General features: G+C 42.3%; 1 protein-coding gene across 2 annotated transcripts in view; it reads left to right on the top strand.

Moving 5' to 3' along the window:
* The window catches only part of LOC114646545 (alanine--glyoxylate aminotransferase-like), a 79,548-nt gene that overhangs the window by 39,760 nt on the left and 20,978 nt on the right, over positions 1 to 18,810 (top strand). For both annotated transcript variants that reach the window (XM_028794775.2, XM_028794776.2), the window contains 5 exons: positions 3,577 to 3,647; positions 4,241 to 4,325; positions 8,943 to 9,038; positions 11,121 to 11,190; positions 16,792 to 16,887. In XM_028794775.2, the coding sequence (XP_028650608.1) occupies positions 3,577 to 3,647; positions 4,241 to 4,325; positions 8,943 to 9,038; positions 11,121 to 11,190; positions 16,792 to 16,887 (418 nt within the window). The remainder of the gene's footprint in view (positions 1 to 3,576; positions 3,648 to 4,240; positions 4,326 to 8,942; positions 9,039 to 11,120; positions 11,191 to 16,791; positions 16,888 to 18,810) is intronic.

The following is an 18,810-nucleotide window of genomic DNA, read 5'->3' as shown; positions in this document are numbered from 1 at the left end:
ACAGCAACTTCCGTTCCTCGCCTTCATGTTCCGCAACTCGGTATAACAAGTCATTTTCTAGGACAAAGTAGGGTCCCGGTGCTGTGGAATCTAGCGACGCTAGGTCATCTACGGATACAATAACATTTCAGGCAAACTTCAGGGAATCGTCGTTCCATTGCTCTCTTTTAAATGATGCCGGCGTAGAGCGAAATTGAAAGTCTAGGCTGGCTAATACATCAGGGCCCAGGCCCAGAGCGGTGCCCCCCTGCCCCGGAACCCCACCCAGCTGTACTTCCGGATCACGGTCCATCTCCGAAGGGCGTCCCCCCGGGCTGCCCATGTCATCAATAGTTGCCGATGAGCACGGCGTGGGAGCAGTTCGGAAGGTCCCCTGACCATCCATAAGCAGACCCAGCTTGTGTACAGGAGTGGTGACAGTTCTACCGCACATGTTTTGGACCAGTCTTGTCCCAATATAACCGGATAGGGGGGCTTGGACAACACTGCAACCAGAAGCTGTTTCGGAGTCCCCTTCCATGTTATAAAACACCTTGCGGACCTGTATGACCTGGTCTCTCCATGCACACACGTTACGCTCATCCGTTTTGCGACCCATTGTCGCGGTAAAACATAACGGTGAGTAACAATGGTGATATTGCTCCCGGAATCAAACAATTCCACCACCGAGTGCCCATTCACCAACACCACTCCCTTATTCATAACCGCCAGAGGGTTTGACAGTGCACAGTACCTCTCTCCTCTTGCGTAGCTGCAGTCCGTAGGCTCTGCATTGAGGGGACAGGTGGGAAGGATGTATCCCACCTTGCCACACTTGAAACAGCGTGGCGGGGTGAGCACCTGGTCTCTTGACTTCGCTGGTGGCTCCGTAGTGACAACACGGCGGGGGGGCTCCGGGGTGGCAACCCGTCCCTGTCGGGCCGTACGAGCAGGCTTCTCAGACCCCCCCGATTTGGTTCAACGCCAGTTGTCGCTCCAAGACCTCCAGGAGCCCGTTCATATCCCGGAAGGGGTGTCTCCGGACCTGCTGGGCGAGGTAGTCCGGCATGGCATTGATTAATGCCTCACAGGCTACCTGCTCAACCCCCTGGCGGGCTTGATTGACATCTGGCCGTAGCCAGTGCCCGAGTTTGCCCCAGAACTCGAACGCCTGGGCCCTAGCTGGGAGCTCCGGGTTGAACCGCCAGTGCTGCCATACCCTCGCCTGTTGGCCGGAGGTAATGCCGTAGCGCTTGTGTAATTCAGATCTCAGGAGGTCGTATTGGGTGGCTTCCTTCTCAGGGAGGTCGTGATAGGCCCGTTGTGCCGGACACTTCAGCTAGGGAGCCAAGATGGACGCCCAGTCCGCTCGTGGCCACTGATTCCTTGTCGCCATCCTCTCGAAGACGGTCATGTAAGCTTCCAGATCGTCGGCTTCTGTAAGGGGAACAATCTGGGGAGGTGGAGGACGTGCGAGATCTGGCCTCACTAGCCATCTCTTTGTTTGAGCGAGCTCCACCTAAGTCCACCTTGACCGCCTGGAGCTTGTTCGCCAGAGTATTCAACACAGCATTCAAGTCCTGCACTTCAGACATCTTCGGGCGTTATCCTGCCGACTATGCCAATCTGTGAAGAAAGCAAACAACACAGCATAAAGTTTTGGGGTTTTAGCCCTGTATACTGTAAATCAAAATAGAGTAACATCTCCACTATACAAAAAATCAACGTCAACATAAGACATTGCATGAAGGGAATGGGGGACAATTTATACAGGGGGACCGGAAATTAGAAGGTGGAATGCTGGGAAAACTGTGATGCAAGATGGGTGTTTGACGTCATCATAGCGGAACTGGAGTGTAGAAGGGAACCCGGAAGTATGGTGGCTTTTTGTTTTGTCCGGGCGTTGTTAAGGCGGTGATTCTTCGTTCTGGCTGAGGAAGCAAGAAAAGAAAGGTTAGTGCGCCGTTGTTGTCCCTCGGCACGACCTGTTGCGATGCGGCCCGGGTCCTTAAACTGCTCCCCATGCGCTCGTGCGTGACATATATATTATATATATATATAAACATATATCCTCTTTAATAAAATCCCTGTGTGCGTCCAGGTGTCTGTGTGTGTGTGTGTGTCTTCTGGTGAAGTGCGCATGCGCGGGACACGGTGCGATGCGCGATATTACTGTCAGAGAAAGTTACAGGCATTTTACGGAAATACAAACCAGTATTACTACGAGAAGAAATTAAAGGTACACAATACAGTGACGCATAGTACAGCCACATACAAGCCAGTATTACTGTCAGAGGAGATTAAAGGCATATTACCGCCAGAGAAAATTAAAGGTATATTACGGACGTACAAGACAGTATTACTGTCACAGAAAATTAAAGACACTCAATACACGGCGACAGCCCACGAAGAACGGTCAGCTCAGCATGTAAACATCAACAAAAGAAAGGCTGAAAGATAAAGAAAAGTACGACCAACAAACAAAATGAGATCATGGTCCCTTGCCATTTAATATAGACTGTTCCTACTAATGTTTATGCACTACTGTTCTAGCGCCCGTTATTGTAACAGGCTAAATGACTAGTATATGTATATATAATATATATATATATATATATATATATATATATATGTATATGTGTATATATATATATGTATATGTAGTGTGAAAATGATGAATGTTAGTCAGTAAGAAGAGCTGGAGTGCCAACTTAACAAAAATACATTTAATAATGACAAAAAACGGAATGTGCACAAAATAAGGCACTGCAAGTAGTAGTGGGTCCTTCGGTGGGTTGGCACCCTGCCCGGGATTGGTTCCTGCCTTGTGCCCTATGTTGGCTGGGATTGGCTCCAGCAGACCCCCGTGACACTGTGTTCGGATTCAGCGGGTTGGAAAATGGATGGATGGATGGATAGAAGTAGTAGTGGTCATGCAAAAAGAGTGCTTCTGGCCAGGTGCTCTGTTTATACTGGACACAGATCCAAAAGAAACACAACCTTCCAGCTGCTGTGGAAGTGATGTGAATCATCTTCCAGTTGGAGTCCCTATGGACTGTTCAAGAGAAGGGAGATTGAAACAACATCGCGGCCCCTCTCCACTTTGGGTGGTATTGCTTACCTTACACAATCCTTGAAGATATCCCCTACTCGCACGTGTTTTTAATAATATACAAGGTTTTGCATTTATTACGAGATAATTCAGTACATTTTTCTAAATATTGCATATTTTGTTAACATTGCATTTCCATTTGTACTAAATATGTAAATATTGTTTAGCGCACTAAGCTCATAAGTGTAAGCGTGCTTAATAAAAATAAACTGAATTGAATTAAAATTCAGTATTTTGATTCCTGCAGGATTAATTTACAACTCTATCTTAATGATTAAAATTCAATCTGTGCTGCGCAGTATGGCTTAATCATAAGAGAAACAAGGGTGCAGACACATTGAGTAGATTATAAATGTAAAATGTTCATGCACATATTTTCCAAATAACTTCTTTAAGATAAGTAATTTAACAGATATGAGTGTTACCCTTTTCATATTTACATCCCTCAGTGGTCACTGTCTCTATCTGCCATTTTTCATTTTTAGGTATAACTGCTTGCTTCTAGTGGACACGGTAGCATCTCTGGGAGGAGCCCCCATATACATGGACAAACAGGGTAAGACTGTATCCTGGTGGGGAAAAATAAGAAGCACCATTCGTGCCAAAGTAGAAGAGCTCAATATGAGCCTGTTACAGTAGCTGCAATGAGATTTCCTTCCCAAAAGTCAACGGTAATAGAAGCCTCTAGGGTCAGGTGACTCTTTCTTTTGTTCGCCAGCAGTAGGTGTTAATTTTTATTCCATCTGTAGGGAAGGCTGAAATCCGCACTGTCACAACTTTACTTCCCTGAAGAGTAAAGACTCACAGTGGAAGCAGCAGCAATATGAAAGATTCATTTTGAATGGAACATTTTTGTTGTAAACATTTACATCTGAGCTTTCAGGGGAGATTTTATACTTTCTTTGTACCATTTTTGATATAGATGCATTTTGTTAATAAGCTATTCTTTACATTCCAAGTCTAAAAAGCATCTAGATTTATACTGTATATTCTGTGGAGGAATTAACCAATGGCAAAACTTGCTCCAGGAAATTTCATGAAGAGGATAAGCAATGTTAGTTATGAAAACACATTGGGTACTTTGATTAAAAAATATACCTAGAGAACTTTGTTTGTTTGTTTATTGATTTATTATTTTTCTTTTTCCAGGTATTGATATTCTCTATTCTGGATCTCAGAAGGTTTTGAATGCTCCACCTGGAACAGCACCTATTTCATTCAGTGACAGGGCCAGGTTAGAGATCTCTTCTGCAGTATCTGTATACTGTATGGCAGCCATAGTTGTATCATTTATGATGCTACTCATAGCAATGTATTTAGTCAGCTGGATAAATCTGTGTAGCACTCGATATTTTGCATGGTATAATCAATCACACATATCAAAAAGAATGACGTATCAAATTATTTACTTTATCAATCCACTGCTTTAAATTTAGGATTTAAGGGACAAAAGATTCTCCCAGTAAATCTGGGCACAAAGCAGGAACCAGTCTTGGAAAATTTTGTTTATACCTCACTGAGAACTCTCACTCATAAAATTTACAGTAATCAATTAATCTAATGTTTTTGAGATATATGGGCAAAATGCAATACCTAAAGAACACACACATGGAAATGGAGAAAACATACAGATTCTCCATACCAGTATCAACTGATTTCTTTGTGTTTCTGTTGTTATTTGAGCCATGTTAAGGCTTTAGTTAATACAAGGATCCCTGAAGCCTAAGAAACAGTTAAATGCATGAAAGACCCAGAATTGAACCCACGACTTCTCGACTTGGAGACAGCAGTTCTTGCCTCTACACGAGCCAAGCAGACATATATGTGGGTTTATGTGTCATACCCTATCCCAATTTCTTTTACTTTGGTTAAATTCTTGAAAAAAGCACACTTGTTTTGTTATATCTGTGTCTTTTGTGAAATCGTGTATTTTATATTTGGACTTCAGTCTTCACACATTATATACTGCATGTCAGCATTTTGCCAATTATTAGTAGAACATGAAAAAAGTTTCTGTTCTAGTTATGTGTTTAACATGTCTTGCCTCGCATTTCCTGTCATCCATCATTTACACAGATCATTGTAGACATTGGAACACACTTGAAATGTATGTTTTCCAAATAACTATATATTATTTACCATGTACAATTCAAGGCACCTCATACCTAGATAAACACACTTGAGCTGGGAGAACTTGGTGTATGACTAAAGCTGCATTGGTGGGGGATGGGATAGCAGGCTGCCTGGTGCCGATGCTGATCGATACATTTGCAAAACAAAAGACACTGATAAAGAGGTGCAATGGATTTTAAGGTAGTCCGGGATTATGAGTTTTTTCGTAGGCTTCAGGGATTCTAGTGTTAAAGGACAGCCATTCCCCTTCAACCATTCAGATTTAAAGTTGATATTAGAAGGCAGAATCTGCATAAAAAGGCATTGTCACTCCCAAGTCCAGTGACCGTACCAAATAGCTTTAAGTAGATACTATGTAATTTTTTTGCTGAGCCAAGACTATCATTAGGCCAGTAATTTACCATCCTTTTATTACTCAATACATGATGATAATAATAAAAAATATTTGCAAAATACCTGAAAACCAATCAAGGAATGTTAGTGAGCAGACAATTAGTTGCATCTATTAAACACTTTTCTTGTGGCATTGGGTCGGTTCTGTGTGTAACCTGCTTAAATTGCTGCTTTGTCCATTGTCTAATATACTTCAGTATGAATGCTGCTATACAATTATTGATCAAAAAGAAAAACAAAGAATGAATACACCTTTCAACTTCCAGTAATTTTTACTTTGGTTCTTTCATGGCTGCATATGTGTAGGCCAATAGCCGAAGACATTTTATGCACAGTATCTATGGTAGACAAAACAATAATATTTTATTTTTATTATGGTCTGCATATGTAACAAATAGACATCTAATGACAATGTTGAAAGTTAACTTTAATTTTAACTCCCCAGTGGTGCTGAGAAAACCATATAGAATTTGCTTTGCTATGAGTTCTGAGAAATCGTTGGAAACACAGCAAAATGCATTGAACTTGATGGGGAAGACAAAAAGGAAATTAACTAGTATTGAGTAGGTTTTGATGGTACAGTGATGTTTTAAGTGTCCCTGAGGCCTAAGGAAGTGTCTACCATCTATGCTGGACTTATTGTTGTGGCCAAAAACGTGATCTGATCTGTGAGGCAGCATTGGTAACCACTGCTCCACCATTCCTAAAGAAACAAAAAATGCAGACAGAACAATAACCACACACAAAATGCAACTAATGGCCACAAACTGGCACTAAGTTTAAAAAAAAGTATAGACTGTTTGTCCAGTTCCCCAAATACCTGATATGAACAGGCTTGGACACAAGTTCAATAAACAAGAGGATTTATTTGTGGAAAACTTTTTATTGGTGTTTCCCATACCACAGAAACAGTAATAATTCACAGAAATACTGTAACTCTCTGTCTTTCTCTCTAACTTTCTTAAGCACCCTTACTCCCCCCAACAAGTGCTATGCTCCCCCTTCTGACCCTGGCAACCGGAGCTGAGGCAGGTGGTGTCTTTTATGTGAAACATAGGAGTTCTTGCGGTGTCCCATAATCATGGCCTGGGAGCACATCTGGGTTATGCTGGAGCCTGACCAAGTAGGGCTTGCTAGCTCTCTCGGCACCCCCTGGTGGTGCTAACATAACCCGACACAACTGAGCCAAAGAACTCCAGTTCCCATTAAGCCCTGTGGGGATCTGTGGTGCTGCTGCACCCCAGGGAGGCTGCCATCTAGTGATCTGCGGGAGACTGTGTCCTGTGCATGCTATGTCCCCTGGGCCTTCCACTCTGAAGGCATCCCGACCAGTAAGGTTCCCACCTGTATCTCACAATACATATATATCCTTGCATTCACAGAGTTCCAGCCTTTGGGGCATTGATTGGCCTTGCCATGAAGTGGGCTGCTCAAACAGATCTTGAAGGCTGGCAGCCATGCACCAGGTCCATATAATGGAAAGGGGTGCAACATGGTGCTTGTTTGTTTATGCAGACCGAATGCATACACAGTTTGGCACCTAGTTTACTTTTCCCTTACATGGATCTGCTGGAACTTGAAGATTGGTTTGTGCTTCTCTGCACTTACACTTCCATTTGCACTTTGGAGTAACAGCAGATGATATGTGTACCGGTGCATATTAGCACACCCAGAGAGCCTGCAATGCGAGGGATCACTGTTCTATATTCGGGGGGTTGTGCCTGTCACTTCTTGAAGTGTGTTACATAGCAAAGACCATTAAATGCTTACCTTAGTAGTAAAAATGCAACATAAAATGAATCTATGCAGAACAAAGAAGTATTTTCATTATGGTCAGCTATTAATTCATTTATTTATTTTAAGCCTTCGTGGTGTAAATTGGAGTGGAGTAGAAACATCATGCATGTGTAAACCAGATCAGGCAGCAATCTAAAATGTGAGCTGGAGTATGCGTATGCATATTACCTACGAAAAACACTTTGGAAAATTTTATCAATTAACAGTATTCACCAGCTTGTTGCAGATTCATTCCTGAACTAAGAGTATTACTATATCTCCTCCTGACATCATTATACTGTACATGTATAGTTTAACAGGGCAGATGAGAATGCTTACAAATCAACAAGACTGTCTCTGTTCATACATTAGGATGAGATCTACTGTATACATTAAATTATATTGGAGTAGAATGTTTGCCTGTGGGCTAACCATTGTCAATGATATTGAATAAACGACGGTATGTGAAGAAAAACTGAAAAAAAGTTTGCATTTTAAATGCGTACTGTTGTTAACATCCAGTAACTTTATTCATTCTTTTTTGTTTTTCATTCTTTCTGTAGCTTTTAGGCTGTTCTTTGTTTTTTGTATTTGTTACAATTCAACCCATGTCTCTTTCATCATAATGATGTGTTTATACCTGTTTTTTTCTTAACTTTTTACTGAGACTTTAGCTACTATTAGCAAGAGTTGATCGACTGACTCCCTCTGTACTTTTTAATTTATTTTTAAGTTTGTTAGTCTTTTTCCAATTTTCATTTTAGTATTTTTATTGTTTTTGACTTATGGTTTTTGCTTTCGGAATTGGATTTTTTTTAATTTTATGGCCTGTTCTCATTTTGGATATTTTTCTTTTATTTAAAAAATTAAATATTTAAGATTTTGGTTATTTGAGCCAGGAGTTTTAGGTGGTTCTCGTTTGTTTTCTCGAGAGTTAAGAGGCTAGGCTGTTTTTGAGTTGTAAAGACTTTGGCCCCATTTAATATTTTAAGACCTTTTTATGTCTTTTCTAGAGTTTTACAGCCTAATCCATAAGAACCTTTGGCTGCAATTAATATGCAAGTTTGAAGGCAATACCCTAGCTCAGACTATGTTGTTAGAATTTCCCTACACGTATTTCAAACATTTGACAAAGGAGAGGAGACCATTCAGTCCTTCAAGCCTGTTTTGTTTAACTAATAGCTAGGCTGTCCCAATATCTCTTCCAGATTCTACTTTATACAAAGAGTTGTGGGAATATGGAACATTATACCGAGCCATGTATTAGATGAAGAAAACTTAACAACCTTTTAAAAAGTGCTTCTTGGTTTTAGTCTTAAATGCATTTCACCTTAATTTCCACGGTTGTCCTCTTGGTTCACCATTTACTTGAAAGAATCTGCCTGGATCTACTGTATTTGGACTTCTTCTAAAATGGAAATTTTAAATATAACTAATTTTTTCTTCAGATTATATTATGCTATTCTCACTGAGAAGAGTGGATGTAAACGACAAATGGATGGAACATCAGTATTTTCTTATTGACTTTCATGTGTTTTCTTTGGTACAGACAGAAGATAGCAAGTCGGAAGACAAAGCCAGTCTCCTTTCACTTGGACATTGGCTGGCTCTCCAATTACTGGGGTTGTGATGGCAAGCCACGAGTGTGAGTTTCCTAAAGATGTCTTTTCAACTGAGTTTGCATGAGAGAAGAATTTTGGGTATGGTGCGGAAAAATGACATGCTAATGCATTTTGAAGTAAAGGGAAATGGTGGAGACGGCAGCTCAGTTATGTTTGCTTTAAGTCCTATCCCAGTATGCAAGTTGTATAATTCTTGACACAGACTTGTCCTCTGCGTAATGAAGCAGACATACTACACAATCAGAGCACAGGGCATGTACTGGATCTGTACTATAAATGGTTGTTTCCTGCAATAAGACAAGAAACTAAATTGTTGAGGAAAAATACATAAAATATTGAAAAAATAGTTGAAGACATAGATTATTATATAGCACTCTGCAGTTAAAATGGTCAGAGATTTGAATTATACAATGTTGGAAACCACGCAATAGGTAAAAGTTGGAAAATTAACTGTAAAAGTAAACAAAAAGTAGAATGCATCAGAATAAATTAAAAGAACTAGATGTAATTTTTGAATAGATTGCATTTTCTATTTTGTAATATGGTGTTTTAGCACATTAAAACTTACTGAAAAAACAAGTTACACACATGTATACTCATAATCTACATTAATTTTATAACTGTTTTGTTTTAATCTTTTCATGTGTAGTATATCAACAAAGTAATCAAGAATCAACCTAAAATGAGATGTGGGCAACAAAGGAAAATAAAACAGAATATCCATAGGACAAAAGATCAAAGGGAAAGGGAAAGTTTGGATTTGTTTGGCCGTAGTAATTGACATAATGGAATCTACATGATCTAGACCGGGGTGCCCAACTCCAGTCCTGGAGGGCCGCAGTGGCTGCAGGTTTTCATTCTACCCCTTTTCTTAATTAGTGATCTGTTCTCATACAGATGGGAACAACAGTGGAGCACCACAAGGAGTAGTCCTGCCTTTTCTTCTTTTTTCTCTGTACACCACAGACTATAAATGTAACACCAGGTCATGTCACTTTCTGATGATTCTGCTCTTATGGAGTGTATTGACAAGGATGATGAGGCAGAGTATAGGTTTCAGGAAGAGTACTTTGTTTCTTGGTGCAGAAAGAATTGTCTGCAAGTAAACATCCGCAGTGAAGGAACTGACTTTTGCCAGACCAAATAGCCTCTATGTCTAGTCACTATTCAGGGACCGGAAGTACAGGTACTGCACTCCTACAAGTACTTGGGGGTTCACATCAATGACAGGCTAGACTGGTCTCAAAACACACTGGATCTACATAAGAAAGGGCAGAGCAGGATCTTTTTCCTTAACAGACTGCATTTCTTTAATGTGCGTAATGACATCTTTCACATCTTCTATAACTCTGATTGTCTACACTGTGGTATGCTGGGCTGGTGACAACACTTCAAGGGAGACCCACCAATTCAACAAACTAATTAAAAAGGGCAGTTTCAGTTATAGGACATACTGTTGGACCCCCTGGTAGTAGAAAGGAGGCAATTTAAAATAAAACTGAGTGCCATTTTGACCAATACTGTACATCATATCCCTGACACACTAACACTGAGGACTTTCAGCTAACAAAGTCATCAGCAGAAGTATGTCAAGAAGCACTACTGGGGCTCCTTTATACCAGCAGCAATATGCCTGCATAATGCCTCACTGTGATTGGGACTGCCAAGTCAGACGTTTTTTTCTTTTTAGTCATTCTGGTGTGTGTCCAAATCATAGTTTATTTATTATTTAATGAGTGTCTGTAAAATGTCAATGTTCCCACTAGGGACAAAATAAATTTTTATCTCACTATATGGCAGTGGCTGAAGTCTCTGTGCCAGTAGAGAATGGGAAAGGGTTTTAAATTACCACCTCTTTTAGATTATTATTTGAGTGCAGCAGCTCCAATAAAATTGAATGAATTTATAAAGAGAATGTGTGATTGTGTATTCGCTTCCTTAAATAAATGAATACAATTTAAAGGAAACCAGCAAACATTTTAGTAGAAAAGTAGGGTTTAAATACATTTATTTCAATAATATTTTAAGACAATTCTGGTATAATGTTTGTGTATTAAATGTCTATTTTCATTTTATTAATTATCACTGTCCCCATATCTTCATAGGTACCATCACACTGGGCCTGTCTCTGGTTTCTTCAGCCTTCGAGAGAGTCTTGCAATATTAGCAGAAAAGGTGAACCACATATCAAAATTCAAGCACAGATATACCCTGTACCTACTTTAAAGGTCTTCTAATGTAATGTTTGAGGTTCAGAATGATCTGATTTGCTGTCTAAAAACTTTCAGTGATATCCACTAAATCATTTTGTATGAAAAGAGACATACTTTCTCAACTATTATTGTGGCTTAGATTTCATGTAACTTAGAAGCTCTATTACACTTTGCATGAATACTAGAATACAAAAAAGTATTTTAAGACCAGAGTATAGGAAGGATTAATCGGTTTTGAAAACTGGACTTAATGTGGTAGTTGTTAGTATGTGCTAAATAAATTATGGTTGATAATACATTAATCAATAGTATGGACTTCTAGCCTTTGTCACATCTAACCAAGCACTAGTTCAAGCACTTCTCCTTTGTGCTGATATTGTGAATGCAAAGATGTTAATTATTCACCTGAAAACACTAATCTCCAGCACACTCCAGTTGAGAATTATAAATAGATTATATCCAAATCCCTGCATGTGCCATTTAATAGATTTGGGTGCAGACTTGTATTATCATCTCTGTTCCTTAGTGTCCCAGCACCTTCTTCCACATGTTCTAGAATTGTCCCCCAGTTGCTTCTCCCTGGGCCTATATGATCAAATCTCTGTTTTCAATACTTTCTGTGCAGGTTCCCCTGTCACCTTAGGTTCTCCTTGTTTTGGACTTCTCCACTCTCTCCCTGTCTACGAAACAGTAGTGGGTAATCACAACAGTATCTACTATTGTTGCAAAACTATAAAAAAAACTATTGTCCTCCTGGAGACCCCATTACTCTGTCAATTCTGCTTGCTGGAGGTCATCTTTCTTCAACTTAGCCCTCTTGGAACAATTGTAAGATTGATTAACAATGAATTTGGTTATACAATTTAAAAGATGAATTAGTACAATTCAGCTGATCTAGAGCTGGATGGGGGTTTCTCTATGATATAGTCTCCTCACTCTTTTAAATTCCCCTCTGTCTCCTTTATTTGCTGGCCAACTGTTGGACTGTTGTTGTCCTCTGTTTTTGTTTCCTAACATTTTAACAATTCTGAAGGCTGTGAGGCTGGAGATTGTATTTTCATGGTTTGCTTTTTTCTGTTAAAACTTTTTTTTTTTTTTAAATCTTTTCATATTTTATTGTCTACATTAAGTACGGAGCCCCTGAGGGGACATGGTGTAATTTTTTTTTTTTTCTGGGGATTTTTCTGGTGCGCACCAGGTACTTTCAACTGCACAGTAACTGAAAAGGGGATCCATTCCTACACATATTTTCTGATGCATATTAGTTCTGTTTTATAGTTGCACTTAGGAAAAATGGAAATTGGAGACTCCTCCTCGAGCCGCCACCTTATCATGGTGGAGGGGTTTGCATATCCCAATGATCTTAGGAGCTCTGTTGTCAGGGACTTTATGTCCCTGGTAGGGTCACCCAAGGCAAATTGGTCCTAGGTGAGGGATGAGACAAACACGTTCAGAAAACCTACCATGAAGAATGAAAACTTTGGATGGCATTTTCCCTTACCCGGACACGGGTCACCGGGGCCCCTCTCTGGAGCCAGGCCTGGAGGTGGGGCTCGATGGTGAGCACCTGGTGGCCGGGCCTGCACCCATGGGGCTTGGCCGGGCTGTAGGCAACGTGGGTCCCCCTTCCCATGGGCTCACCACCTGTGGGAGGGGCAAAGGAATGTTGGGTGCTGTGTGAGTTGGGTGGTGGCCGAAGGCGGGGATCTTGGCGGTCCAATCCTCGGCTACAGAAGCTGGGATGTGGAATGTCACCTCTCTGAAGGGGAAGGAGCCTGAGCTAGTGTGCGAGGTCGAGAAGTTCCGGCTAGATATAGTCGGGCTCACCTCGACACACAGCATGGACTCTGGAACCAATCTCCTTGAGAGAGGCTGAACTCTCTACCACTTTGGAGTTGCCCCCGGTGAGAGGTGTTGAGCGGGTTTGGGCATACTTATTGCCCCCCGACTTGGAGCCTGTTCATTGGGATTCACCCCAGTAGACAACAGGGTAGCCTCCCTCCGCCTTCAGATGGGGGAACGGGGTCCTAACTGTTGTTTGTGCGTATGTGCTGAACAGCAGTCTAGAGTATCCACCCTTTTTGGAGTCCCTGGAGGGGGTGCTAGAGGGCACACCTTCTGGGGACTCCCTCGTTTTTCTGGGAGACTTCAGTGCTCACGTATGCAATGACAGTGAGACCTGGAAGGGCGTGATTGGGAGGAATGGTCCCCCGATCTGAACCCAAGCAGTGTTTTGTTATTGGACTTCTGTGCTCGTCACAGATTGTCCATAACAAACACCATGTTCAAGCATAGGGGTGTCCATATGTGCACCTGGCACCAGGACACCCTAGGCCTCATTTCGATGATTGACTTCATGGTCGTGTCGTTGGACTTGCGGCCACATGTCTTGGACACTCGGGTGAAGAGAGGGGCGAAGCTGTCAACTGTTCACCACCTGGGGGTGAGTTGGCTTCGATGGAGGGGAAGGATGCCGGTCAGGCCTGGTAGGCCCAAAATGTATTGTGAGGGTCTGCTGGGAACGTCTGGCAGAGTCCCCTGTCAGAAGTAGCTTCAGCTCCCACCTCCGGCAGAACTTTGACCACGTCCCGAGGGAGGTGGAGGACATTGAGTCCGAATGGGCCATGTTCTGTGCCTCTATTGTTGAGGTGGCTGACCGGAGCTGTGGCCGTAAGGTGGTTGGTGCCTGTCGTGGTGACAATCCCCGAACCCACCAGCAGTGAGGGATGCCATCAAGCTGAAGAAAGAGTCCTGCAGGACCCTTTTGTCCTGTGGGAGTCCGGAGGCAGCTAATAGGTACCGGCAGGCCAAGCGGAATGCAGCTTCGGTGGTTACTGAGGCAAAAACTCAGGCTTGGGATGAGTTTGGGGAGGCCATGGAGAACGACTTCCGGACGGCTTCGAGGAGATTCTGGCTCGCCATCCGGCGTCTTAGGAGGGGAAAGCGGTGCAGTGTCAACACTGTGTATGTTGGGGATGGTGTGCTGCTGACCTCGACACGGGCCATTGTTGGTCGGTGGGGTGAGTACTTCGAAGACCTCCTCAATCTCACTAGCATGCCTTTCAATGGGGAAGCAGAGCCTGGGGACTCAGAGGTGGGCTCTGGGACTGAGGTCACCAAGGTGGTCAAAAAACTCCTTGGTGGCAGGGCCCCGGGGGTGGATGAGATACGCCCGGAGTTTCTCAAGGCTCTGGATGTTGTAGGACTGTCTTGGTTGACACGTCTCTGCAACATCACCGGGGTGGTGGTCCCCCTCTTTAATAAAGGGGACCGGAGGGTGTGTTCCAACTACAGAGGGATCACACTCCTCAGCCTTCCTGGAAAAGTCTATTCGGGGGTCCTGGAGAGGAGGGTCTGTCAGATAGTCGAACCTCGGATTCAGGAGGAACAGTGTGGTTTTCGACCTGGTCGCGGAACAGTGGACCAGCTCTACGCCCTTGGCAGAGTCCTGGAGGGTGCATGGGAGTTTGCCCAACCAGTCTACATGTGTTTTGTGGACTTGGAAAAGGCGTTCGACCGTGTCCCTCAGGGAATCCTGTGGGGGGTGCTCCGAGAGTATGGGGTACCGGACACCCTGATAAGGGCTGTTTGGTCCCTTTACAACTGGTGTCAGAGCTTGGTCCGCATTGCCGGAAGTATGTCGAACCCGTTTCCGGTGAGAGTTGGACTCCGCCAGGGCTGCCCTTTGTCACGGATTCTGTTCATAACTTTTATAGACATAATTTCTAGGCGCAGCCAGGGCGTTGAGGGGGTCCAGTTTGGTGGGCTCAGGATTGGATCACTGCTTTTTGCAGATGATGATGTTGTTCTGTTTGTTTCATCAGGCCGTGATCTTCAGCTCTCTCTGGATCGGTTTGCAGCCAAATGTGAAGAGGCTGGGATGGGAATCAGCACCTCCAAATCCGAGACCATGGTCCTCAGCCGGAAAAGGGTGGAGTGCCCTCTCAAGTTTGGGGGCGAGATCCTGCCCCAAGTGGAGGAGTTCAAGTATCTCAAGGTCTTGTTCACGAGTGAGGGAAGAATGGAGCAGGAGATCGACAGGCGGATCGGTGCGGCAGTGATGTGGGCTCTGCATCGGTCTGTCGTGGTGAAAAAGGAGCTGAGCCGTAAGGCAAAGATCTCAATTTACCAGTCGATCTACGTTCCTGCCCTCACCTATGGGCATGAGCTATGGGTAGTGACCGAAAGAACGAGATCGCGAATACAAGCGGCTAAAATGAGTTTCCTCCACAGGGTGTCTGGGCTTTCCCTTAACGATAGGGTGAGAAGCTCAGTCATCCGGGAGGAGCTCAGGGTAGAGCCACTGCTCCTCCACATCGATAGGAGTCAGATGAGGTGGCTCGGGCATCTGATCAGGATGCCTCCTGGACACCTCCCTGGTGAGGTGTTCCGGGCTCATCTAACCGGGAGGAGGCCCCGGGGAAGACCCAGGACACGCTGGAGGGACTATGTCTCTCGGCTGGCCTGGGAACGCTTCGGGATTCCCCCAGAAGAGCTTGTAGAAGTGGGCGGGGAGAAGGAAGTCTGGGCATCTCTGTTCAAGCTGCTGCTCCCGCAACCCGATCTCTGATAAGCGGAAGAGTGGATGGATGGATGGACGGCTTGAAATTGGAGACTTTATAGAAGTATTCTTTCAGCTTGATCTTAAACACAAAGACATAGCATTTGTTCTTGCAGTTTGTCATGGATACGTTATCACTGAAAGGCATTTAAAACATATATTGAAGTCTAAAGGCCTATTTCGTCATAAGGTCTATAGCAACATTGGGGATATACAGCAACAATTGCAAAGCTCAGGTCAGCTTCATGGCTACCGATGGATGCACACAAAATATCAAAAAAATGGTTTGCATGTGAAGAAGGAAGATTTTTGTCTGATATTGAAGGCGCTAGATGGGTTTTTCCTAAGTGCAACTATAAAACATAACTAGTATGCATCAGAAATTATGTATAGGTAGCCCCTTTTCAGTTACTGTGCAGTTAAAAGTGTCTGGTGCACACTTGTTACTATCTGGTAACAAGTTACTTGTTACTATCTTGTGCACACTTGAAACTATCTGGTGCGCACCAGAAAAATCCCCAGAAAAAAAATTAATTAAAAAACAAAAAAAACCCCAATATGGGCCAGCCCTGCTCACTAAAAATTAAGTTTTTTACCATTACGTCAATTATGCCAGAGCCAACAGAAATGTGAAAATGGGTGGGGGTGGGAATTGTTAGCTTCAATCAGCCTTAGTGAGCCAAAATTTCTCGAATGTTATGTAGCCAGCTATTGTTTTTCAGTTGTTTATCATATAGTTTTCATTAATAAATGTTATATCAAATATTTTGTTTGTTCACTCAGACCTCCTTTAATTAAATATTAGGTTTAGGTTGATGATCTGATAGTGCCTAGTATGAAAAATAGAGACTGGGTTTCAGTTTCTGTTAGGGTCCTTACAATATCAATATTTTGTGGCATCTGAACTGCCTAATGACTTCATCAATATATAAATTGCCCCTGTGTACAATATGTGTAAAGATGTGTAAAGTAATATTATTCTAATATTTTTCTTGTGCTCAGGGACTTGAAAATTACTGGAAACTCCATGAAGAAACTGCTCTCTATCTACATGAAAGACTTGAGAATATTGGATTAAAACTGTTTGTCAAAGAAAAGGTAAGAAGAGAATGAGGGGTGGCCTGTGGAAACATCTGTACTGGGGCTGGGTGGGAAGGGATTGAAGCTGATTTGGATGTAGGCCGGTGTGACGGATTGTTTCAGTGATATTGTTGCAGGACTCTGTTATTAACAGAACCGGTCTTCTGTAATATTATGAAGATAACTCAAAGGTGATTCATTTAAAGATGATTTACAAGTCACGACTCTTTATTGGTATCTCAAATTAGAATTGCTTTATCAAAAATGGACTTGATTATGTGCCAACAAAGAACTGTAAAAATTACTAATTTTAATCAATCAGAAGTGCCATCTTCAATCATTCTCTTTCTACCATTTTCTGAACATGACCAACTCAGCATGCACTTTTACAAAGAAATTTTGCTTCATTCTGTTTCACTGTGGCTTAGCTCTATTGCATGATTTAATTTTTTTTTCCCATTTCCTCTCTATTTATTTTTTGTTGTCCATGCACATGACCTGCCGCAAAAGAACAAGCACAGTGTGAGTGCTGAGTGGTATTGCAAAATTAGCAATGATGTATTGGTAGACAATAACATTAGCTTTTGAAATATACAGTACAAGACTTAAAAATATTGTGTAACCAGTTTGTTTCAAATGTATAGTCCAATGAAATTCTTGACCGACACTCACCACCCTTCACTGACCAGCATCCTGAATCTTACTCTGTGGGTTATGTAAAACGTACCATCACAAGAAATACTTTTTTTTTTTTTTTGGAATATACTTTTGCTAAACTGGCACTAAAATTCACTTTCTGATATTTGCATACAAAACTCACTAAAAGTTTAAAGCTTTTGGAGGATAAATAAAGAAAAAAAAACATTGCACCCTAACGGTTTGGCAACATTGTATGCTCCTTTTGAATTTGTACATTTCTCAGAAGAGGGTCCAGATCAGGAAAAAAAACTAGAAATGCATCTTTTGAAAATATGACATGGCTACACAAAAACCCATAATGTGACAAAAAGATGACAAAAGGTGTAATCAGGCAAATCAGTAAATTTTGTTCTCCAAAGTAGATGAAAAAATAATGTTGCAACTATCATCTTAGATGAATGCTGCTGTTGCTGGTGTTCTTAAACTTTGTGAGTGCTGATGAAGGTATTTTCTCATCAGCCCCAGCACAGCTTGATGGGAGTTATGAAGTGATCTGATCCCGAATGTTAAAGATTTGGTGAAAATCAGAATAAAGTTGTAGGGATTCCCCTTAACAATTGTTGAAAGACCATAATTCTATTGCTGATGGTGCCTAACAAGAATCTCTTTAATCACTGTGCACCCCAATCAGGGCAATATGTCTTGGGTTAGACTGATAGATACTTTATTGATCCCCTCAGGGAAATTCAGATGTCCAGTATCTCAAACTTCTTATTCTTCTTTCGGCTGCTCCCGTTAGGGGTTGCCACAGCAGATCATCTTCTTCCATATCTTTCTGTCCTGTGCATCTTGTTCTTTTACACCCATCACCTGCATGTCCTCTCTCACCACATCCATAAACCTTCGCTTAGGCCTTCATCTTTTCCTCTTCCCTGGCAGCTCTATCCTTAGCATCCTTCTCCCAATATACCCAGCATCCCTTCTCTGCACATGTCCAAACCAACGCAATCTCGCCTCTCTGACTTTGTCTCCCAACCGTTCAACTTGAGCTGACCCTCTAATGTACTCATTTCTAATCCTATCCATCCTCGTCACACCCAGTGCAAATCTTAGCATCTTTAACTCTGCTACCTCCAGCTCTGTCTCCTGCTTTCTGGTCAGTGCCACCATCTCCAACCCATATAACATAGCTGGACTCAGTACTGTCCTGTAAACCTTCCCTTTCACTCTTGCTGATACCCGTCTGTCACAAATTACTCCTGACACTCTTCTCCACCCATTCCACCCTGCCTGCACTCTTTT

Source organism: Erpetoichthys calabaricus, chromosome 2 (assembly GCF_900747795.2).
Source record: "Erpetoichthys calabaricus chromosome 2, fErpCal1.3, whole genome shotgun sequence".
NCBI classification, from domain to species: Eukaryota; Metazoa; Chordata; class Cladistia; order Polypteriformes; family Polypteridae; genus Erpetoichthys; species Erpetoichthys calabaricus.
This window is presented reverse-complemented; position numbering and strand designations above follow the sequence as displayed.